Here is a 24,093-nt window from a genome sequence, read left to right as displayed (position 1 = left end):
TGTGTTCCCCAAGAGACAGGAGCTAGATAGTAGGAGTTTCTTTAGATTTTGGGGTTCAGTCTAACTGCTGTGGTCCTTGCCCTGTCTTGCTGCTTAACTCTGTCGTATGTGGGTACATAGCTCTGAAATTGTCCGTATAACATTGCCCACTCTGAAGTGGACAGCAGTTTGGATGAGCACCTTTAGCTGACCACTGGAAAGACATTTCTCTGTCACAGAAAACAGGGTAGTAAAGCTCTCAAGACATCTTCTAGTCCAGCAGGTTCTTTGGAGACATGATTACAGATCCCATCTCTAGCATGTAGCCTTTGAAGATGTTCTTAGGTCTCCAGTGATGGAGCATGTCCCGTTAGGCTGTCCATTGTGGTCCTTTGCTGTCCCTAACGCTCCTGGCCCATCTAACCCAGCTCTCATCTTGGCATGATCTGTTGCATTGTCAGGGCATGGAGTTCAGTGCCCGTAAGAATCTGTGAAAGTGCCGTCGGGTGCATCTCAGAACAGATGAGTCATCATACCAATGTCTTGGATGACATTTCTTTGAGCTCTTGCCGAGAGCGTATTAGTACAGATCATGTCTCATGGAAGAAGGTTGGAAGAGAAGATCTGTGCCCTTGCTTGAATTGGTGGAAGGCTGTCCGCTGCTTTGATGCAGTTGAGGACCAGCTGTGGAACCTGTTATCTCAGATTATCGCGAGTACAGTTGAGGATAGCTTCTGACTGCAGATCTGGACGGTGAGTTAGATCCTAAGGGTATCTGCTGTGCAGATCTTCCTAGATCTGATTGAAAAGACTTAAGAAGCTGCCTTGCAGAAGAGCCAAAAAAATGTTTTGTCCAGGACTCATCACTCAGGGCTTTATCCTTGTATTTGGATGAGTCTCTGTGTGTTTCAGGATAATCGGGACCATCTAAGATAGGTGCTTTGAACATTGCTGGTTTCTCAGAATCTTGAAAAAACCCAAACCAGACCAATAAATGGAAACAAAGGCAGAATCTTGAAAGGAAACTTATCTCCAAAATGCTTGACAAGGCCCAGAGAGAGGGTGTGTGAAACAGCAGTTCAAGAACTCCCACGGGGAATCAAATGTAAGGGTTTAATCTGAGGCCAGGCTATGAGGGTTAACGCTCTTTTCACCGTATAACTTTTTGTGGGTCAATGTGGTCAAGGTAACTAAGTGTGGAGCAGAGACTCAAGCACCAGTGAGCTGTAAGCCTTGTTTGCTATCCTGGCTGTGTGAACAACCCATCCTCGGTTGCAATTCTTGACATGTCAAATGAGGATGTTAGGCAGCGTGTTCCTCAGCATACCAGTAGCTTGGAATGGCTCGAACCCCCTAGACAGTGGGATGGGAAAGTGAGAGTAAAACCATTGAGAAATGCTGGAAATGGCTTATGCAAACCTTTTCATTTGCCTTATTGTGGTTTATGGGAGTGCATGAGGGCCCGGTAGCGTGTCAGACCTCGGGCAGTGGCATCTCCAAGCTGAAGCAGCAGTCGTAAGCAAGCTCTAATTGTTTTTCTAGAATTATCCACGGATCAAACCCTGAAAAGCTTCACAGTCCAACACACCTTCAACCTTTTGTGAGATCTAATCCACAACTTCTTTTTACTCTAAGTTGCCATAGGTGTGATAGTTGCAGCTTCCTTGGGCAAGGTCGGAGGTGTAGGACAGCAACTGGAGAGCTGCCGAAGTCGATTTGAAGGGAGGTGAGGGTTGGCGTGCTGTCACTTGCTGCTGGAGCTGCCTGCAGGCTTCAGTTATTGAGCTGGGAACATTCCCATGTTGGGAGCGATGATGTTGGGAGCTGGAGACCTCTTTGAGTTGAGCGCATTCAGATGGAGGAGGACATCGCCTTGGCTGCTGCGCTGGCTGCTTGCTGCAGGCTCCAGTGCTTCGCTGTGCTTATCTCTAATGGCAGCACGGAGCCCAAGCAAGCGTGGGGCATGGTGTGCGCGGAAGTCAAAGCTCGAGACCGTCCCTTTACTTCTTCCCTCCCTTCTCCATCTACATCCCCTTTTCTTCTGATGTTGGTCTCTGGGAAAGCAAGCCTTTTGTCGGGATTTTTCCTTTTTAATAGCTTCAGTGAAAAAAACCCCTTATTACCTCCGTCATGCCCTGTTTGTCAGAAAGCGTGTTGAAACAAACCTTCACTTAGAAAATAATTACTAGTCCCTGGTGCCTGAGAGAGTACTTAAAGCTGAGGCTTGGTCCTGCACGGTTGTGTGCACCTGAGTCATTCTGGGATGGGGAGGGTGAGAATTGGACCTTCTCACCTGTGACTGGTTTTGGTTGCGATTACCTTGCTGCTCCCTCTCTTACTCGGCAGGGTTTGGTTCGGTTGCAATTAGGCTAACGAGAGGTTAAACCAAAGTGTGGGAGTTTCCACTTGTGCTTTGACTCATAATTAAGTCTCGTCAGGGAAAGAGATGCCTCTTCGATGTTATGCGCAAAGGCGGCGTTAAAAAAACCCCTGACATCGGAGCGTGGTTTATAGTATTGCATATAGCAGGGGATTTCGTATGAAGGCGCTCAGCATTTAAAAAGGAATTTTAAATTGTTGGTAAAAGTTAATTGGAGAACATGCATCCAGTTGCTTAACAGTGAGCAGTAAACTCTTTATCTCAGCCCCACTGGCGAAGTGCTCGGGACTGATTAAACAAAGACCTGAGCTGCGGAGTCGTCAGGGCCACAGTCTTTAATGTGTTTGAAATACCCTGTAGAACAGCCGTCCTCCTACTGCTTTTAGCCCGCTTATCTAATTTTCAGCTTCTCCGCTCCGTGTAAATGTGATAAATAAACTTTGTAATCTCGTAACCGAGCTACTTTTGATGCCTGCCTGCAGATATCTTGTTCTTGAGGCTGGATCACACAGAAGTGTAAATCAACACTTTGCTCAATAAAGGACTTCTTAAAAAATGGCTTTTGGTCTTTTATTGTACAGCTGACCTGGAGGACTTGGTTGCCTAAGTCTTTTTATCAATGCTAATGTGATAAACTTCTTTTCACAGCTCCTAGGCAAGAAAAGTCTTGATCGTTCCTTTCTCCAAGTACTGTACTGCAGGAGCTTTCCAAAGAACACTTGAGGTTTAATAGGTTTTGTATAAAATGCTGAATTAACCAAGTTACTCTCTACAATGAACTCTATATAAATAATATATATAAATAATATAAATGATGCTGGCCTCGTCTTGTGGGTGAGGAAAAGGAGCAGGAGTGTGGGGATGAGAATAAATCACTGGGTGAAGGCAAAAGCAAAAGGAGAGTTGCGTGTTCCCCGTTGCACACTTGATGCCAAAAATTTATATTTGAGCAAAATTGATATTTGGGAATATCAGTGTTGCTGATTTTAGCACTGGTGGACTGAGGTGGAAGAGTCATTGTTAGGGAAGGAGGAGTGGAAGGTTGAAGCAAAGTCTGTGCAGGGTGTTGGCGACAGCAAACGTAGTGAATGCTGCATTTCTAAACTTTTTTTTTTTTTTAATGACCAGGAATTGAGTTTAAAAAAAATCACGTTCTTAGGCCCCGTTTCCTGTGCTGACGGTGAACGTTGTCAGACAAACCTCCGACAAATTGTTTTCTCTGATAACCAGTTAACACCGAGAAAGCAGATAGGCAAAAACTCTTATCATCTTGACAAGCGACGGGTTTTTTGTTAAAACTCAAACCAGAAGCTGTGTCAGTGTGTTGAGTTTACACCTTGCAATAATAATCCGTGCTTTTATCTGATCGGAGGGGGATTTTATAACTTTCGAATGGGTCTTTGGCGGGGAGCCAGCCCTACTGTCATTTTTTATTAACTTTCTTTTTTTCTTCCCCTGTAGCCAGTCTGCTTTTTTTTTTTTTTTGTAATATTGTTTAAGGAATATGTATCCCATTCCTAGGGATATTGGGAAATGATATTTTAAAGTTCTGCGTCTCAGCCCATTAGAGGGGTCTATAAAACAATCGCAGCAGCAAATGTGCAGTAACTAATCAAAACCACCGAAGCTAACCACAGCAGTACTTCATTCCCTTTAAATCATAGTACCTCTTTTTTTGCTGTGCCTTATCTACTGTCTCATCAGGAAAGAGCTAATTAGATTCTTCTAAAAAGTAAATATTGTCAGTTCATTGGTGGGTGGAGGTAACGGGAGGTAAGACACGCTCACGCGTTGGCAAACCAAGGCAAGAAAACAAGGCAAAGTTATAAAAACCCTGTTAAAAGCTACTTGAGATTTAAAGGAGCTCATTCTCTGTGTAGGTGGTGTAACAACTTTCCCTTATGGTGGGTAAGGCTTCTGTAGGCAGGTCCTGGAGGAGCCCATGACCTGCTCTGCTGCTCCATGTCATTCCCCAGCTTAGCTGTGCAGGTTGGGGTTGCAAGTTTGGGGTGGCGTTTGCTTGATCACAAGCAGTCAAGTTAATTTGACAAAGTCAAGTACGAAAAATTCAGTTACTCCCTGTCACTAGTGTTTTAAGCCAATACGTTTAATTCCTCACGCAGAACGTTGGGTCTGCGCGCTTGGTCGGTTGAGTTTGCTTGGTTGAGTTGCGATGGGTGGTGGAGGTGGAGTTGCTGCTCTGAAGCTTGCAGCATCCATTTCAGGATGGACTCCTGTTGAGGACTTGTAGTTAGGACTCTTGTACGACAGGCTTGAAGGGAAAACCCCCAAAGCTGCGTCCCGCGAGGTTGAGCGCTTGGCGGGGTGGCATACAGGTAAGATAAAAGAAGCGGATGGCTGGGCAGAGAAAACACGTAATAAAGGTAGAAGTGCTTTTTTCCCATGTTCCTTTGATTCTCTGTTTCTCAAGGAACAACAGCAAAAGAGATCGAATCTTCTGGTTGCATTCAGCCAACAAAACCTACCAACTTCTCAGCTGTGGAGACGAAGGTCTCCTTGACTGCCCAGTGGCCAACCTTGGTCTGGTTACACCAGCAAACGTAGGTCGCTGACCTAAACCTGAACCTGGAGGTGGAAAGCGGCCTTTGCTTCTTACATCAACCAGCCTGGAAATAGCGTTGCTGTCAGGGCGACTGGGGCTTCGGCCGTGTCAGAGCGGCGTAGGGTGTTCCTGTGCTGTAGGGAGGCTGCCAGCCACGTGGATGAAGAAAGTAGCTGTTCTTGGAGGGAGTTTCAGCTACGTGAACCAAACACTTTGTGTGTTATTGCTAAATGTAACGTTAGCTACGAACAGACATTTGGTTTCTTCCCTTTTTTTTATTGTCACATTAAGCCGAGAGTCAAGAGATTGATAGCCTTGTATAATGGAGGCAATTTTACAGAATAATACAAAAATGCACTTGCTTTCATGTAAACCACACCAAAAGGTAAGGGGATTTTTTATTTGATTTTTGTCCCTCGAGGGCTTTTCGCCTCCCCCGTAGCCCCAGGTCCCTCCGTTTTCAGAGGGCACGCTGGAGTGTCGCCTGTGCTTTGATGTGGTTTCCAAAGTGTGCCTCTTCATTGGGCTCCCTACAGATGCCTTTATGTGAAACAGAACATTAAAATCCAAATGTGCCTGCTCTGCAGGTCATTTTTCATCCTTTATGTGCGACGTCAAATACATTGCAGAGTTGTTCTGCTGCACCCCCAGCCTGGGAAGGTGCGGGTAACGAGATGGGGGTAGGAGCGGGGAGTTCCTTGGCGGTTAAGCCCAAATTTCTCCTTAGTTGCTTCCTCTGGGCCTCTCCCCAGCTCTCTCTTTCTCTCACGGTGAAACTGAAACCTCGGTGACTTTACCCAAGCCTGCCGAAGTTAAAGAAAATTTGATATTTCTCACTTATAGGTCACTTCAGTCCAGATTGTTTCCTGCCAAGAGTGGGGGCGGGGGAAATGCCCTCCTGGTAATGGAAAAGCAATTACTATTTTTTCTGGCGTGAGCGTTGTGTCGTTCCAGCGTAACACCTAGGTTATGGGCCCTGCTCGTATCGCACCGACTCCTCGGGCTCCCAGCCGGCTATGGATGGGCCGTGCCCATCGGACGACGGAGCGGCGGCTGCGCGAGGTGGCGGTTCCGTGCTGTGATGTGCCACCGGTGTGCTGGAAGGGAATGAACATCGACTGGGTTACTTTGGGGCCGTTTGTCAGTCTTTAAGGTTGAAATCCCTGGAAAGTCTCTTCTAATTTAGAACTTCCCCCCCTAACCCCTAAATTCCTAAAGGTAAAAATTGCTCCTGGTGGGCCAAAAAGCTTTTGTGCCATTGGGAGCATCTCTCTGGCTGCTTTTTGTGGATGTCTGGGAGGTGGGACATACTTTTTTTTTTTACTTTTTTTTTTTTTTTCTTTTTCCCAGTATGTCCCTGGACTTCAATGCAGGTCAAAATTCTTCTTGTGATAAACTTTAGATTCTTTGCATTAAAAGTATGCAAGATGTAAAACGCGGTATTTGAATTTGGATGTTGAGCTCCTTGGCCTGGAGCGATGGCCTTTTCTAGGAGGACAGATTTTCTTGACTTCGGGGTTTTCTCAATACCAGTATTTCTCAGGTCTTATCGGTATTTGATCTGGATCTTACCAATATTGAGATCTGGTCAATAGATACCACGTACTACTGTGCTCCTCTTGTGAGCATAGCCGAAGCTGAAGGAAGACGTTACTACCTCTTGTTTGAAAAGAGATGGGGGACCAAGATAAAGTGTCTCCTGAGAAGAAGGCCACAAGGTCCTCTGTGGAGACTAATTCTGTGTTCAGCCTAAAACGTTGAACGTTACATGCTTAGGGCTTCAGCAATGAAGTTCAGAGCTAGCGGCGGCATCCTTCAGCTTTTTAGCCCAGATTTTTCCTCTCCCATGACCGCTTTTTCTGCTGTGATCTTGCTACGCCCTGTTTAATGATCCGTCTCAAACACAGTGTTTTATCCGAAACTTCGCATTTTCCCATTCTTTGATTTCTTCCCTTTCCAGAGGAAGAAAGATTACATAAATTTGAGAGATTTTAATGAGTACACTGGGCTTGCTTTTGGTGTAATTTACAGTGGATTCAGTGTTATAACTTCATTGCGCTTCAGTTGAGTAACTTATGTCATAAATGGGCGTATCTGAGAGTGGAATCGAGCCTCGAATTCCTTTGTTGTGTGGGCTTCAGAAGGACCAAACGCTCACTCCCCTTTTTTGAAGTCCTAATTCTCTTTATATGATGTTGCAATGTCTTTCTATAGAGTTGTGCCTCTGAAGTTCGAGATTTCTAATGCAAAAAATACCACTTTTTCCCCAATTGCTTCAAGTATTGACGTTACTAGCAAAATTTGTCTTCAGCAGTGTCCGCACAGACCTTTTCCTGTGGCTTTGCTGCACAAATCGCTATTGTTGAGACTCATCCCTTAAGAGACCTTTTTAATAAGCTTGGTTGGTAGTCCCCTTGCTCAGCTGTTACTTGTCTTGTAAGAGCACTTGTAGTCAACGTCAACGATACTACTGCTTTCCAACCACTAGAGGTCAAGATTGTGCTGTGGCACGGCACAGGGCTGCGCCTCACGTAAGGCTGAGCTCCAGTTCCTCGTGCAACCACGTCCAGTGTTGCCTATATATATATAAAACTTAATTATCAATTGCCGTGTTTGGCAATTAAGACAAAACCGATGTGTATGTGCACAGTGTAAAGGGCACTTTGCCTTGCACAACGGTAGAGCCCGCTGGATTTTGCAAGGGTTGGGATATCCGTGCTGTGCTCGGGTTTTAATGTTCTTCAGATCTAGAAACTACCCAAGTGATGGATCTCTGATGAGGTCTTTCTTCCCAAGGAGGGATTCAAAAGGGAGTTGAGCTGAGAGAGGCTGTCAAAATAAAACTTGCTCATAAATTATTTTTGTGTGGTACTAGTACTTTTAAGTGCTTAAACGGAAATAATTGTGAAGATTTGCACTCTAGACAGAGCTTTCTGCAGTTCAGGTAGCAAAAGTAATTAGGTTGGGTTTTGTTTTTTGTTGTTTTTTTTTTTTAATAGGTTCCACTTGTTTTACTTCTCCATAGTTTTCCTAGCACAGTTGGTTTCACTGACTACAATGCGGTTTTTAGTATTCCTTCCTCCTTCTGAAGCCAGGCTGTCATGTTGGCGTGGGGCAGGGGATGGTCCCTCTCGCCACCTTGTTTGTCTCCTGGTGTAGGGGAGCAGTAAAATACTCAGGGCAGGTTTGATTTGGATTGTACGTGCTAGAAATAGAGTATATATTAATAATGGGAATATATAAAAACCTCATTATTTTTTAAAAAGAAACCTACCGTCTAAAATAACACTTTCAGAAAGACATCTGGATGGATTCCATACACCTTTTTTTTCTTATATATAAAAAATTTATAGAAAAATGGGGGGGGGGGAATCTTATAAATCCACGTGTGTGTATCCGTATAAATTTCAGGTTTTCAGTGCGTGTAGTTTCTGGTTACACCAGAGCACAAGCCCACATGTGCAGAACCACTGCATCCGTTGGCTTGGCTTTTCCCCCTTGTTTTGGCCATGACTTGGCACTTGTGGTGAGAACAGCGTCTCTGTGCCCTTTAGTTTGAAGTTCTTGGTCAACTCTCTTGAGCAATTGGGGCTAAACCATTTTTCCTGTCAGATATTGTGCTCGGTAACAATGAGGAAACCAAGTGAGTTTTTGCAGCACAGCGCATGCATTAACCTCCGCTGCGAACAAACTCCAAAGTCCCAGGAATATGTGCGAGGGTACAAGGGAGCTCCGCCAAGTCCGTGTGTTTTGCTCCGTGAATCGTGGTGCTTCTCCCGGCGAGCCGATGTTGGTTCAATACCTTTTACAGCTCGTTCTGTACATCAGCAACGTACAATTAAGCTCTCCTGGGGTACCACAAAAATGCTTTCAGGAACCTCTGGGGTCCAGATGTGGAATGTTTTGTGCTGACATGGGTTGAAAAGAGGAACAAATCCAACGGTTAAGTACGTCCTTCAATTCAGCCTGTGACAGTCACCACATGGCCTATGGGCTAATATTTCTGTGCTGTAAATAGATCAATATGGCATTATGATGGGTTTGGCATTTTGATTTGTGAAGAGTCAGAATATTGTTTGGATTGTTGCATAATCCCTGGAATGGTTTTGAAATGAATCTTCTGTTTCTTTGGAATATCTGGGTTAGGAAAACCATAACATTTCTAAGTTCCATTAAGCGTGCGTTTTATTTTGTCTCGTTTGTCATATTTCGTGACTGATTGCATCTTTTGGCTGAAAAAAAATTAAAAATCTGAGGGTGCTATCGTGAAAGGTGAAATCTGCTGGTTTTTTTCCTAGGCACAGCAGCAAAGAAACCTGGACAATATTGTATCACAGCATCCCAGGATAAGCGGGGGGAAGAAGTCCAAGAAAGAAGTCTGCGCAAGCTCAGATCTGGAGGTAAAAAACACTAGCCCCATGTCTGAGCAAGATTCGGGTATCCTGGATGTTGAAGATGAGGATGAGGATGAAGAGGTAACTGTATAACATCAAATCCAGGAGACTGGACAGTTTGGGGGTGATCGGTAGTGTCTCAAACGGTGTTTGCACCTCGCTCAGTCTTTCATGTTGTCATGCAGTGTGTCATAAAGATGCAGGATAGGCTGTAGGACACGGGGTGCGTTTCAGTATTGGGTTATTTTGCACTCTTGTCCCTGTTCTCGTTTGCAGTCTCAGCAGAGGGGACAAGTATCGTATGAGAACTGAACAGCCCATGTCTTCTGTCCCCCAGGTCAAGAGCTGCACTTCTGAGCTTACTTGGGAAGGCAGTTTGGTGTCTATCCTTCATTTAAAAAAGATAAATCGCTGCATAGTGCACGAGATACTTGGCCTTTTCTGTGGGACGTGTGTCTTGGTGTCAGACACGCACTTTGTGTTGAAAAAGGTAGCACCGGGACATAATTTTTTAATGCAGTTTTAATTCTTTGATATGCTCCCTTCTTTTTGTCTCCTTTTCTGCTCCTGCTTCCGCAGACCAGCATTCTGTTGTTGTTGTTAACTGCAAAGCATAACCTCACTGATAGCGTTGGTTCTTCTTTCCTCCCTGCGCTAGACGATAGTGCATGGAGTGGGATGTCTTGGATTTCTTGGACTTGTGCTGCTTAAAACGCAAGAGAACCCTGTCCCTCTGTGTTTCAGGAAAGGCAGCTCGGAGACACCTACTTGGACCGTAGGTGATGAGCTGTTGAGCTTTCTGATGAGTTCTTCATTTCTCGTGATGCAGTCTCGCGTTGGACCTTTTGGCAAATTTTATCTGCCACGCTGGCTGCTTTTTCTCTTATTGCTGAAGAGAATTCTCTTTTGCCAAGAGGATGATATTTTCAGCTACAACCTGTAACCGAATTGGGTACTGTTTGTTGCCCAAACGTGCCGGTCCATGACCAGCCAGAGAAGAGGATTAAAAACAAGTTCCTGAAGTTTAAAATAGTGTGCGTTGTTCAAGTGGTTCTGTGCCCGTATTCTGCCTTCCCCCCCGCCCCCCAGTTCAATTCTCTTCTCTCCATCTCTGCTGCACTTCTGAAGCAGATCAAGGAGATCACCACTCACTTCATAGGGACCAAACCGTAGGGTACGACACAGAGCCCCCACACGGCACGGAACCATCTGGGTGGGCTATTTAGTCCTGCATCAAAATGGAAGTATAGAGCAGAAGTTAAACGAAAGAAAAACGAGTGGGAGGGGCACACTTTTTGAAAACAAACATTGATTTGCATAGATCTATTTTGGTATTTCCCTGTTAAAAAATAAAAATCTGATCCTTCAATAGTCCTTGTTCCAGCTCATTCTCCAAATCTCTCGCTTGCCATGGGGTGAGTTCTTGCAAAACCAGGAGGCAGCGTGAGCGGTGGCGCTACGTGTGCCGTATACAAAGTCTGAGTCAATTGGAATTAGGAACCAGAATTGAATTTCAATTAGAATTAGAAGGCATAAGGAAAAGTAGAAGGAAAAACATGGAGGAGGGAAGAACGTGAAGCCGGCGGTTTGCGTAGCGTGGTTGAGGCCATCCCGCACGGCGCTGCTGGGGGTTCGGCTGCTCCGGGCAGGTCTCGGGGTGTGACGGGCGGCGGTGGCGGCCGCTGTCCGTGGTGATGAAACGGGGCGCGGCGGAGCGGCACGGCGGGACCCCTCGGGAGCCCTGCGGCGTGGACCCCGCTGCGCGGTTGTCCCAGGGCTGGCCTGGGGGAAAAAAGGGAAAGGGGAGGGTTTTGGTTCCTGAGGAGCTTAGGTCTTCCCCATGGTGCCGCCTCCGGGGGGGGGGCGTCTTTTGCTTTTTTTGGAAAGAAAATTTATTTATTAGTACAAATGGTTCTCCCGTCAGGAAATAGAGCCATTATGGTTTTGGGTCCCTCACTACAAGAAGGACATTGAGGTGCTGGAGCGTGTCCAGAGAAGGGCAACCAAGTGGTGCAGGGTCTGGAGCACAAGTCTGGTGAGGAGCGGCTGAGGGAAATGGGGTTGTTTAGCCTGGGGAACAGGAGGCTGAGGACAGACCTGATTGCTCTCTACAACTCCCTGAAAGGAGGGTGTAGCCAGGTGGGGGTTGGTCTCTTCTCCCAAGTAACAAGTGATAGGACAAGAGGAAACAGTCTCCAGTTGTGCCAGGGGAGGTTTAGATCGGATATTAGGAGAAACTTCTTCACCCAAAGGGTTGTCAATCCCTGGAACAGGCTGCCCAGGGAAGTGGTGGAGTCCCCATCCCTGGAGGGATTTAAAAGATGTGTAGATATGGTGCTCGGGGACATGGGTTAGTGGTGGACCTGGCAGTGTGAGGTTAACGGTTGGACTCAGTGATCTTAAGGGCCTTTTCCAACCAAAACAATTCTATGATTCTAAATCTGAAGGGGTGTCTTGTTTGTGTAGTGGTGTGGAGCCTCCACCCGGTTGCTCATTTGTCCCCCAGAAGAATTGGGGAGACAATGTGAAAGGCAAAAGTGAAAAAACTCATGGGTTGAGGTAAAGACACTTTAATAAGTAAAGGGGAAAAAACCCAACCCACCAGGTGATGCAAAGGCAGTCGCCCACCACCTCCCACCAGCAGACCGATGCCCAGCCACCATCCAAGCAATGGCTACTTTTGAAAAAGCTACACCCCCAGTTTCCTTGCTGAGCGTGGTGTTACACGGAATGGAGTATCCCTTTGGTCAGTTTGGGTCAGGTGTCCCAGCGGTGTCCCCTCCCAACCTCTTGCTCAGCCCCAGCCAACTTGCTGGGGAGGGGTGTAGAGTGAGAAGCAGAGACAGGTTTTGCTGCTGTGTAAGCACTGTTTAGCAATAGCTAAAGGTCTGTTATCAACACTGTTTTGGTCACACATCTAAACCACTGCACCATATGGGCTGCAGTAAAGAAAGTGAACTGCATCCCAGCCAAAACCAGTACAGTATGTAAAACGATAATGGGAGGTTCTTTGGTGAGGGTTCTCTAAAGTTACAGGCCAACTGCAAAATTGTTTTTCATGGTTGATGGATTCATTCCTGGCTTTTAATCTTCTGGTCTGACTCTTTCTGCTTATGATTATCTTGTCTATGCAGGAATTTCCAACCAAAATGATTCTATGGTTGAGTCACCATCCCTGGAGGTGTTTAAAAGACGTGTAGATGTGGTGCTCAGGGACATGGTTTAGTGGTGGGCTTGGCAGTGCTAGGTTAATGGTTGGACTTGATGATCTTAAAGGTCTTTTCCAACCAAAACAATTCTGTGATTCTACTATTAACACAGAATTTGAGTCTCTAAAGTTAATCCTAATTGCTTAAAATTGTTAGCGTTAAGTGTCCTGAGTGCAAGTGAACCACATCTCATTTCCTGCACTGCCTCCTTGTTTGGAGCGATGGAGAAGGCTTTCTGGGCTTAGAGGGACAGTACTGCAACAAGTGGGCACATGTCATTTGCTGTGCCCCTCACCAAGATTGCTGAGGTTTACACTTCTCAAGGAAACGTGGAATACCGCTAACAAGAAAACCTGGAAAAAGAAAAAACAGAAAAAAAGAAAGCCCTTGTTAGAATAAAGTCAGTAGACAGGTAAAGAAACGATCCTGAAACATCCAAAGAGTACACTGGTGGTAGCTCCTGCTCTTGACTTGTCACAGCCATAAAGGCAACCAGTAACTGCAGGTTTTGATTTAAAAAACAGCCAGTGATGACTGGTTGAATATGGAAATAAAGAATGAAGGGCACCTTGCACCCAGTCCTACTCGGAATTGAAAACAGGATGGTCCTACATATTTCTGATTAAGTTTAGGCAGGAGAGCTCCTGATCCCAGTGCACAGGCTGCAAAAAGTGGGGTAAATATATATATTTTTTTTCCTCTAGGAAATATTTGAGGCCTTTCAGCAGGCTGCATTATTGAGCTCACCTTGGCTGGAAGAACTCTTCTGGAGATCCTATGATTCCTCACCCGTATGGAGCAATCCCTTCATCCCTGCAGTAAAATTTACAGGAAAAGCTTTGAAAGGGAAGAAAGGGCACAAGAGTTTTGCTTATACTGTTGCATGTATTCCAACGTAGATCATTCTGTCCCTTGGAGTAGAAGAGAGCTCTGCCAGCTGCCTTCAAGAAGACAAATACGAGATGTGGTTCTCCATTCCATCAGCGTTCTCCAATTTGGAGACATTGTGGTCTAGACTTGTCCCACTTAAGTGCAGATGCCTCACTGAGGTGGAAGCTCCCACTAGATTCAGAGTGAGGGAGCGGGTCCAGCTGTAAAGTGAGCTGGCAGAAGGCTCAAATCCAGTTTTTATGAATGTCAAGTTCCAGAAGGAGAATTTGCTTTTCACAGTGAGTAGCTCCACAGTCTGTTCAGTTTGTGCCAGCTGTTCCCTTTGTAGTAAAAAGCATCGAGAAAACTACAAAGCCCATCCAGATTCTTTTCATTTTTGGTGACTTTTCTTTTGCAATCTTGTTGAATGCAGCAGGACAAACTCGCCTGCGTTGTGCCTTATTTCTTTTTGTCCTCAAAAAAGAGTAGTCAGGTGTCTGTGAAGCGGTTGAGTCAAATTGGACTCCCTGGTGCTTCTTTGTGGAAGAACGGGAAATTTTAAGGAGGGACATCCCGCTTCAAAATAACAGCCACTCAACTGTCTCTGAAGAACAAATCAACAATGTCCAGACACTTTTTTATTTGGAAAAGGAGTTTGGCACTCAGGATATCAGCAGGTGTGTGGTGTAGCCAAAATTCGTCATGCTTCTGGCGTTCTTTCAGGTTGACCTGTCTGTAGGAGTAAGTTGTAATTCTCTAAGTGAACGTAATAGATTTCTTACACAGTTTTGGGAGCTACAGCAGGGGCCCCAGAGAGCTCTCTTGACTTTCCCTGATAAATGGCTCTGTTAGGTGCCATCAGCCTCCACCTTTTGTTTGCTTCCACTTGTAATTATGCAAGAAACAACTTGGACACTGAGAAAAATCTCTCTGTTTCCAGACAGAGCTGTCTGCCTGTTGTCTGTAACGTGAGCCAGAGTGAGATCACGTAGTCTGCAGGACCATGTGGCCACTTCCAATATCACAGTATCCTGAGCATCCTCTTGACTGTGCAATTGCGTTCAGGTTTTTTCCCCTAAGGTTGAGCCATGGGACACACTGGGGCAGTCAAAGGACACCAAGACCACACAAGGCGTAGCAAATCTACAGCACAGTTTGTTCTGTACCTCCATTCACGTGGGGTAAAGTGCTTCCTGGCTGCTGGTACCCAAAGAAATATGTGATTTGTTGAATCACAGAATGGTTTGGATTGCAAGGGACTTTCAAAGGCCACCCAGTCCAACCCCCTGCCACGGGCAGGGACATCTTCAACTAGATCAGGTCGCTCAGAGCCCCGTCCAGCCTGATCTTGCATGTTTCCAGGGATGGCGCATCTACCACCTTTCTGGGCAACCTGTGCCAGCGTTTCACCACCCTCAGTCGTAAAAAAATTCTTCTTTATATCTAGTCTGAATCTCCCCTCTTTTAGTTTAAAACCATTGTCCCTTGTCCTGTCGCTACAGACTCTACTAAAAAGTCTGTCCCCATCTTTCTTACAAGCCCCCTTTAAGTATTGAACGGCTGCCGTAGGGTCTCCCTGGAGCCTTCTCTTCTCCAGGCTGAACAACCCCAACTCTCTCAGCCTGAGGTCTCCATAGCAGAGGTGCTCCAGCCCTTGGATCATTTCCATGGCCTCTTCTGGACCAGCTCCAACAGCTCCGTGTCTTTCCTGTGCTGAGGACGCTGGAGCTGGATGCAGTGCACAACCAACACTACTTTCAGCAGTTGAGTTTTACTCCGTAAGGTGAACGGACGCTTTCTGCAATGCGTCCGTCACGTAAAGAGACCCAGCCTGCTCAAGGTCCTCCACTGGACTTGAGCTCATGTTCCTCTGCACCAAGGTACATCGATCACTGGGCCCGTGAGATGGTTCGTAAAACGCCTCTCTGGAATTCCTGGTGTTTAAGTCTGGAGTTTTTCCCCCACTGAAAGAGGGGCGAGTGTATCTCTGCTTGTGTCATGTCACGACATCAAAACCTAACAAGGATCAGAGATTCAAGCCTTGTATCGCAAATTTGTCTGAAGCCAGATCAGAGCATCCCTCAACCCTGGGTCAGCCCAGTTGAACATTTCCCTTGAAAACTTGGCTTCCATGGGTTAAATTTGCTACAGTCAGTGTTTAACCTGACCGAAAATGTTCTTGCAAAAAGAGGGGGTTTGGCTGTTTACGGAGACTGACAGGTCTGCCTCTGCTCCCAGCACCAGGAACGTGCTGGTTGCAGGGTTTGGGAGTGAGGTTTGTGAAGCCGATGTTTTGTGGACTGGGAAAATTTTGGACAAGTTGAATAAATTCTTTGTTCTGCAAATCAAAAGAAGAAAAAAAGATTAGGCTGAAGGGGAGATGTCAGGGGAGTAATCAGTCTTGTTGTTGAGGCAGCTCTAGTTCTCATTTCATCGTCAAGTTTCAAAAATCAAAGATTTATTTATTTTTTGAACACTGGTAGTGCAGCTCTGGCTAAGAAAATCAAGTCACTGCTAAAGGGGATGTGCTAAGCCTGAATTTGTAGATATATCAAAATATTAGATAAATATCTAAATATGTAAATATTAGATATGTTTAAACTGTGCAACATGTTAAACTAGCCACAGAGATCATTTCAGATATTCTGTATATTCAGAGGCCTACATGGGTTAGTCTGGAAAGATTTCAAACGATAGGATTATTATTTCTTCTGTTGTAGGGCTATGGCTATATGTGGAAGAGGTGGTCTGTTCTTTTCCTTAAAATATGTTGTAGGTTTATACCCTGCGTAAAATCCTAGCGCATTTTTTTGGGTGCGTGTCTTTCTGTTTGCAGAAACCTTTCTTGTGGTCCAGGTCTTGCGCTTCCACGTCTGATAGTGTTCTACCTAGATTAGTAATTTTAAAGCTCTTAATGTCTCAGAGATGTTAACTCTGCAAAATAGTCCAGCGTATTTTTTTGTGAGTGTGTGTGTGGGCTTAAAAGTTTTCACAGAAGATCAGAGACTGAAAATGTTGCAGTCTGCTTTGAAAGAATTTCTCTGGGGGAGTAAACTCCTTTTTTGGCAATATCCTGATTTCACAAATCTTTATCAGAAATATTTCTCTGTGGACCATGTTCAACTAGTGCCCCAAATCCAAGAGGAGCGAAACCGTTTGATCCTGAATTCAAATTCGTAGGAAAACATTGCCTGGCTTTGATGATGATGCGAAGGGATGACAGATTTCTCCTCCCTTAGAAAAACACAGGGTGGACTCGGGTCCATCCAGTCCAGCTTCCCCACGCTGATGGTGGTCGCGGGAGGATGGCTGGGTCGAGCGAGTACCGATACTTCCCTGTCTGCTTTAGTGATCTCCAGCAGTTTTGCAATCGGGGATTTCTGAGCCAGAAGCGTTTTACTGTTTTACCAACTGGAGACCAATTACGCTTAATGCCGGAGGAATACAACGAGGCAAAATCTGGATCCTCAAACTAGCTGAAATCTGGAGTTGGGAGCTATTCAGGGAGCGTTAGAAGGCCCGGGAGACTGCAAATGGAAAATAAATGACCAAGAAGACATGATAAAATTGGCATTAACACAATACAATTGCTGCCTGGTGTTTGCAGTTGTCAAATAAAGTCTTCTAAAAGGTAAAAGCAAGAGATGTTAGTGAGACCGGAGAGCTGTGTCTCACGGCTGCTCGCCCTCGGTTCAGCTCTAACCCTTCTGCTGGGGCACGTCGAACAGCCGGGTTCAGCCAGGAAAGGGTCACACGGGCGATGCCAGCGCTCAGAAACCTTCCTCCGTCCTGGTGAGCCAACCGTGCCCGTCCGTGAGAGCTGCTCAGATGGCACCACGGAGCGCTTGGTGCAAGGGAGGGACGGAAAGCCCAGCGAGATGGATGAGGATCCTCGTGCCGTACCCCGATAAAACTCTTTGCTGCCTTGTTCCCGACGAGCTGCCCAGCTGCTTCCCCTCCCCTGCGCCACCGAGTTGGGGCTGTCAGGTTTTTTTGGGTGTCGGAGCGATGCTGGATGTGCAGGATGGGATGCTTCCACCCCGTGCGGTGCTGCTCTCTCTGTGCCCGTAGCTTCTTTCATTGTTTCAGCTCTTAGCGAGAACCAGTGTCACATTGAGGACCGAGGTTTTTTGCGTGGAGAGCTCCAGTTCCGCATTACACAGGAGGCTATTTAACAAAATCCCCTGTTTTCCATTTCCAGCCCATAACTTCTGCACTCCCCTGCTTGGAACTGTTGCTTTAGATGAGGAGGACCGCTCGCCCCAGGCGCTTTGGGAAACGTTGGTTGAGGCTTGCATACCCTCATCCAGCTAGAAACTTTGCTTTTCTTCATCCTACCTCCTTTTTAGCAGAAATGCCTCTTAAGCTTAATTAAAAATATATAAAATAAACATGTTTCCCAGGCCTGTCCATTGATCCCTTTCATCTTTCTCCCCTTTTTTCCACCACATGTCAACAGAACACTCCCCTCCTCTCTGGATTTTGGGGGAGAAGGAGGGTTGCCTTAGCTTTATGCCTTGGCCAACAAGCTTAATGCTGTGTTGGCTTGAACATATCCGAAGGACACAAGCTTCTTGTATGCAAATATCTTCTCTGATCTTTCCTCTCGCCTCCCTCCCTCTGTCCCACCCTTCAGAAATGTGCTTCCTTGTCCCTGTGCAAGGCTCACTGTGTTGTTGAAAGGTGCTGGAGTCTGTGTGGTGCGTGTTTTTGAAGAGGGGAAAAAAAAAAAAAGAAAAAGAATTTGTGCTTTTAAAGAAATTGAACTAGAAATCTAGAGAATAAGTTTGGGTTTTTTCCCTGTTGCATAAGTAGAACGGCTCGTGCAGGATGCTTAAAGTTGTATTTAAGCCTGTGGTCAAAATGAAGTCTCTGCTGAGCTGGCTAACAGGGCCACGTGCTGCAGTGTCCTTTCCTAGGGGAGTGCAGGTGGAGCGAGAGCAATATTCAATGAAATTTTCCTACTTCCAGAATCTTTAAAAAATTTAAATCTAGTCAGATATAGGTGGATACCGATAATCAATCTGGTACGTACCTGAAGTCTTGGTGTCACTCTGTTGAACCTCCGTGCACTGGAGTTGCACTTACCTCTCTGTGATATATTAGAGTCGCGCTTACCTCTCTGTGATATATTAGAGTCGCGCTTACCTCTCTGTGTTCTGCATATTTCACACTGACCTCCTGCTGTCTTTTAGGTACCTGGGGCCCAGGACCTGGTGGACTTCTCGCCGGTGTACCGATGCCTGCACATATACTCTGTCCTGGTAAGTGACTCTGTGCCGCCCCCGAGGACACGTGCTGACGCTGGCCTGTGGTTTAAGGTGATGGGGTGCTGCTCCTGCTGCTGGAAGGAGCTGGCTGCAGTACATTTATTAATGTACACCTAGCTAGGAAGTGCTTACCTGAAGTAGAAGGGCCGGTGCTGGATGGATTTGGGTAAAAACCACACGGTTACTTCATGCAGGCCACAGAAATATAAAGGGATTTTTTCTCCAACTATCACAGACCCTGGGATTATAATATACATATTTCTTGATCGTACAGTTTTCCTCCAAAAATTCTTCTTTGACCACAGTAGCTTCATTATTCAGTGCAAATGGAGTAGTTGCAGGGGGGGAAATTGGTTTTAAACGTACTGTTTGCTGCGCTTAGGAGAACTTTGCTGCTCTTCAGGGATTGTTTGACAGGAGCAGATTTGCTGCCGTCCCACCAAATCCACCGTTTGACCATTATCACTCCCAATTTCCCGATAGTCAGGCTTTGCACGCATTGAAAAATACAGCCAAACTGAAACCGTTCTGCGTCGGTGTTTAGTTATTGGCTAAAACGTGTTACTCTGAACCGCGTCATGTTCTTGAGAACGTGTCAGGAGGGCTCCCATCTCTGCAGGTGTAGGCTGCCAGCTGAGCTGCGTTTCCTCCTAGGCATTATGAGTACGTAAGGTATTGATTTTTTTTAACTTATTTATTTATAACGAGGGCAGACGAGATGCCCTTTGTAGCTTAGCCGTCAGCCTTTAATTTCTAAGATGCTTCCAGCAGCATATGAGCCTTGCAACTGCGGACCCAAAGAACCTGTGTTGTTCGCATCTGTTCTTTAACGTCCTTCGGAGGGAGGGGGCTGTCGGAGGGCTCTTCCTCTGCGGTTGAGCAATCCGAAGCCCAGGCAGCAGATGAAAGGAGCACACTGTTCGCAGCTTTCCTCCCTTTCCACGGCGGAGCCAGGCTTGAGAGAGAATTGTTTTTAAGGCACTTCTAAAGCCAGTTTCTCCAGCAATACATACACATGAATTTGCGAAAGGAAAAGAATTGTCATAAAAAACATTTATATAAAAACTTTTTGTGCCCTCATCTGTTAATAATTATGTAATTTGGCTACATTGCCATGATATTTTATTGGACTGAAAAAGTTAACCTACCCAAAATGTGTTACTCTGTTTATCTTGGACAAAAACCTCCTCCTCAATCCCGGCGCTGGGAGCCCTGTTCAGGGAGTGTGCTAATTGAAGATTACAACTGGTCTGAAATGCTTTGTGGATTTCAAAGTGTCACTTTATTTGGAGAAACTTCAGTGAAGAATATGTATAATGAAAACAGGATTAGGAATCCTATTTGTGTAGCTTATGTGTGCATTTGTTTAATGCAGGGGTATTTATTTAATTGTGTATTTTTACAAAAGGATGAAGAGCTTTTGCTGGTGGATAGAAGAGTTTTGAACATTTGAAATGGTCTGGTTTCTGCGTTGGGGCTTCGTCGTTGTGTTGTTGCTTTACTTTTTCATCTGAAATAGCTGTTGTCTCCTCTGAAGCGTATCGGGGAGATGCTGCTTCTAGAAGGCAGGTTTGATGGCCGGCGCTCTGCCGTGGATCCGCATGGGATTGTCTTCTGCTGTGGACTTGGTGACGGTGAAGTTAGACCTGGTGCGGGGGCTTCATGTCGGTGGGTTAGCGTCCTCTGTCCCTGTCCTGAGCTGAGATCATTCAGTCCTTCTCCCCCTACTCCTTCACTATATCAGCCCTAGTAATGAGGAAAAATAGACAGCGGAGCTCTAAAGAAGGTGTGTTGGTGAGACAGGAGCAAGAGAAAAAGGTAGAAAAGGCTCCTGAAAAGAAAATTGCCCTTTTCCTGACCTGTGATTGAATCCTGCCCTGGCTTTCTAGGCCCAACTTGGGTTGAACAATGTCAGAGATCCAGCAAGCATCGAGGGAAACAGCCACATCAGTGTCAGACGGAAGGATCATAATGTAATAGTTACCAAAAAATCCTAATATTTGTCATTTACAATAGCGTTATCTAAATGCTTGGCCTGCAGTTAAAAAGGCCCACGTTGAATAAACATTGAGATATTTATTATTTTTAGTGAAATCGACCTTCCAGTCACCTCGGTTTTATGGCTGTGCTGCTTATAAATTCCCAAAGGATTATTTGAAAAATCCTACTCATATCTGCCAGCCTTATCAGCAGGGCAGAAGTTCACATATTGTAACGGGAGGTCAGCCTTCGGTCATGGTCTTACAGAGGGGGCCAGGCACCTGTAAATCCTTCCTTCGGCAACCAAGGCGAAGTACAATATCAAACAGGCGAGGAGACTTTTCCAGGAAATGCTGAACTTTCTCAGGAAGGGCAGAGGAGGGGGAAAGAAAGTGAAGGAAGGTCAGGCGGGGGTTAATTGAGAGTTGGACCTTGGCGTGGTGGCGGCTCCGGGAGGACAGGCTCTGGTCGGGATGCTTTATGGGCCTATTCATCGGGCGATTCCTTTTCTTGTGAGAAACGGGCTGGCCGAGGAAGAAATGGGCACGGGGGAGGCTTTTGGATAGCTGCAGCTCTCGAGCAAAACATCCCGAGGGTGCGTTCGTGCGTTGTACGCGGAGCTGTACGTATGGATTAGCCGCCTTTGCTCAAGTAACCCTTTGATTTCGTGATTTGGGTTTATGTCCCTAACCGGTGCCTAGAACAACAAGTCCTTCCCCTGCCTGTGGTTTCTGCACGCAGCAAATATACTCCAAAAAGCACGAAAAAAGGCATTTCAGCCGACAGGTTTGGGTGCAAGTTGGTACGAATCGGTAAGCACCGAACAACCTCGGTGTCTCAGTGGGAATCCTGGTAATACCAGACTAATGTATACTGTCCTTTTCCTAGGAAAATTCAACAAAAGACGAGCTGGAACCGTGGATACGGTGGTTTTTTCAGATGCCGGGAGCATCGTATAAATGGGTTGAGGGCGGGAGCCGGCAGCAGAGCCAGGAGACGTGAGTCTTGGGGCCTCTCCTCGGTCAGTTGGCCAAAGTCCGTGCCTAGGCTTAGCTGATCCTAAATGCTTAGTTTCTGTTGGGCAGCGATGTGCTGTTTGAGGACATTCGTCTGCAGCGCGGTTAGGCTGCTGGGTGTTGGTATCAGGTATATCTTTTCCTTGAGTTAATAGAGAAGTTTGTTGAAAATGGTAATATTATTATATAAAGAAGAAACAAGAATATTTCACAGAAGCGATTTTGCCATTGACGTTTTTATCTTTTATGTTGTCTTTGACCGAAGTCTATGTAATGCTCGAGTTGCTTTGATCGATATCCAAAATAAATTAGGAAAGGTGAGGTTTGGGCCAGATGGTTTATCTGCTGGAGCATCTGAACAGCTGTTGGGAGCCTTGTATTTCAAGGCCAAGACATGGAATTGCTTTGCTTTACATAACATAAAATGAAAAGCAGTTTTTGTTTCATGTTTCCCGTAAGCTGTAGCAAGGCAGAAAGCAAAGAGTGAAGGAAGAGCAGAAAGGAATTAAAAAAAGTCCGAGGGTTTTGCACACAGGGTGCTCCCAAGAAGTCGTCTCAAAGGCAGCTGACCGCGATTTAAGTCTCTTAAGCTCCTGCTTCAGCCAGGGCTGTTGCCTGTTAGTACTCATTTAGGGTTTGCCTTAGCTAGGTGGGTTTTTTTAGCTTTATGCTAATTGGTTACCAATTACTTTGAGGTTCTTAACATGTTCATGAAGACACTGGTATTGACACTCCCAGCTCTTTGATCCAAGCTACAAAGGGGTCATTTTAGGGTAAAGAACAAGTGTCCAAAAAAAAAAAAAAAAAAGAAAGAGCAGATTCTGATGTAAATACAGGCTTAAAACTGTAGCTGCCTCCTAGTTGATGAAGTATTTCTGGAGAATCCCAGGGCTGGATAATTTAGATAAATAGCAGTTGACAGGTATTTACTATAAATTTGTCGTATCTCGCCACTGACGTTTTTATCTGCTGTATTGCTTCTACCCCAAGCCTCTCTAACCCTAAAGCTGCTTTGATGCACAACATACATTAGGAAAAGTAAAAAAAAAAAAAAAAAAGGTAAAACAAATAATAAAACCCCCACTTTACTAAAAATAATCAATGTAGAAATGTCTTTAAATTCCTATATTACAATACATGCGTTATATCCATTTGGGAGATTTTTTGCTTGCCTATTTTAGGGAAGAAAATAATGTTTTATATCTCTTAGTTGTGAGGAGCCAGCGCGGCCTTGGGAGGAGAAACAAGGGTTTATTTTTTTGCTTATCGCTAAAATTGCTACGTTTTGACTGCAGAAGCTGCGCGGGGATTCGGCGGCTCGGGGACTCGAGGTGACCTGCTTGGCTGAGGATGGGAAACACCGCTTTGTATCCCCAAGCCGAGCAGATTCCATTCGAAGTGGGAGATGCCGCAAATCCGGCAGCGGATCGTTAGTCTCCTCCCAGCCCTCTGCTTAAATAGGTTTTTTATTTTTTATTCTTCTTATTCCTCTTAAAAGCATGCTAGCGATTGCGCTGCCTGCGTTAATCCTCCTTTTTCTGCCCTTGTGGGCAACTAAACTGGCTGGCTGGCTGCTCATCTGCTTGCCCGTGGTGGCTGTGACGCAGCCGGTCGTTCCTGCCCCCTCCCCACCTCTCTGGGGGGGCTCCAGCATCCCCACCAAAATGTTTGTTCTTTGGTAACGGGGCAAAACAATTGAAGTTCTTCTTTCAAGGGATGAGAAAGCCTCTTACAGGAACCACAATTCAAATAATGAGAGCTACCCAACCCTCTCTTTCATATGAAAACATCTCTTTTTTCTCTTTGTAACGCTACTTGTTTCTTTTATTTGATACTGAAACACGAACCGTACCATGGAAAGTCTGTGGTTTACTTCTATTTTTGAGATCAGGGTTGTAAAGTTTTCCCTCCCTGTCCTTGGGAACTTCAAAACTTTTTTTTTTTCTTCTTTTTTGGTGGTGGTGGGTGGGTGGGGGGGGGCGTGCAGTGGAAAAAATTTCCTTCTCGAAGTCTCTGGTAACTCCTTGTTCATCTCAGACACTTTGCAGATTGTCCCATCGTTGTGTCCTGGCATATCTCACTGTCTGCTGACTTGGCTGACCCAGTGGTGCCTGGTGGAGTTAGATAGCTATAAACACAGCACTGAGATCATAGGGAAAGGCTGAGGGTGAGACACTTTGTGCACTGGATTGATAAGGACACAGGAAAAGCCATTAGAGTGAACTGGTGTCAGTGACCTGTGATAACCATTCTGTACTACGTGCTAATGGACCCTGGGTAGTGTGTCTGTCTGTAGTGGCAATAGATTTAACTTTTGTAATTGTCATATTGCTCTTTTAACCCTGTGACCTTATTACCCATGAGAAAACCACTTGGCTTCGATCAAAGAAGCAGCAAAGAAATCAGTGTTCATTCTAAGCTGGCTAGATATG

At 45.6% G+C, this 24,093-nt stretch overlaps 1 protein-coding gene across 5 annotated transcripts in view; it reads left to right on the top strand.

The window, feature by feature from the left end:
* The window catches only part of EXOC6B (exocyst complex component 6B), a 306,176-nt gene that overhangs the window by 134,249 nt on the left and 147,834 nt on the right, over positions 1-24,093 (top strand). For 3 of the 5 annotated variants that reach the window (XM_054824525.1, XM_054824521.1, XM_054824522.1), the window contains exons 7-8: positions 9,221-9,397; positions 18,591-18,659. In XM_054824525.1, coding sequence (XP_054680500.1) covers positions 9,221-9,397; positions 18,591-18,659 — 246 coding nt within the window. The remainder of the gene's footprint in view (positions 1-9,220; positions 9,398-18,590; positions 18,660-24,093) is intronic. The other 2 variants (XM_054824524.1, XM_054824526.1) reach the window with 2 other exon arrangements.

The sequence above is a fragment of the Grus americana genome, chromosome 4 (genome assembly GCF_028858705.1).
Source record: "Grus americana isolate bGruAme1 chromosome 4, bGruAme1.mat, whole genome shotgun sequence".
Classification (NCBI taxonomy): domain Eukaryota; kingdom Metazoa; phylum Chordata; class Aves; order Gruiformes; family Gruidae; genus Grus; species Grus americana.
Note: the sequence above shows the minus strand (reverse complement) of the source record. Positions and strands in the feature narration are given on the sequence as shown.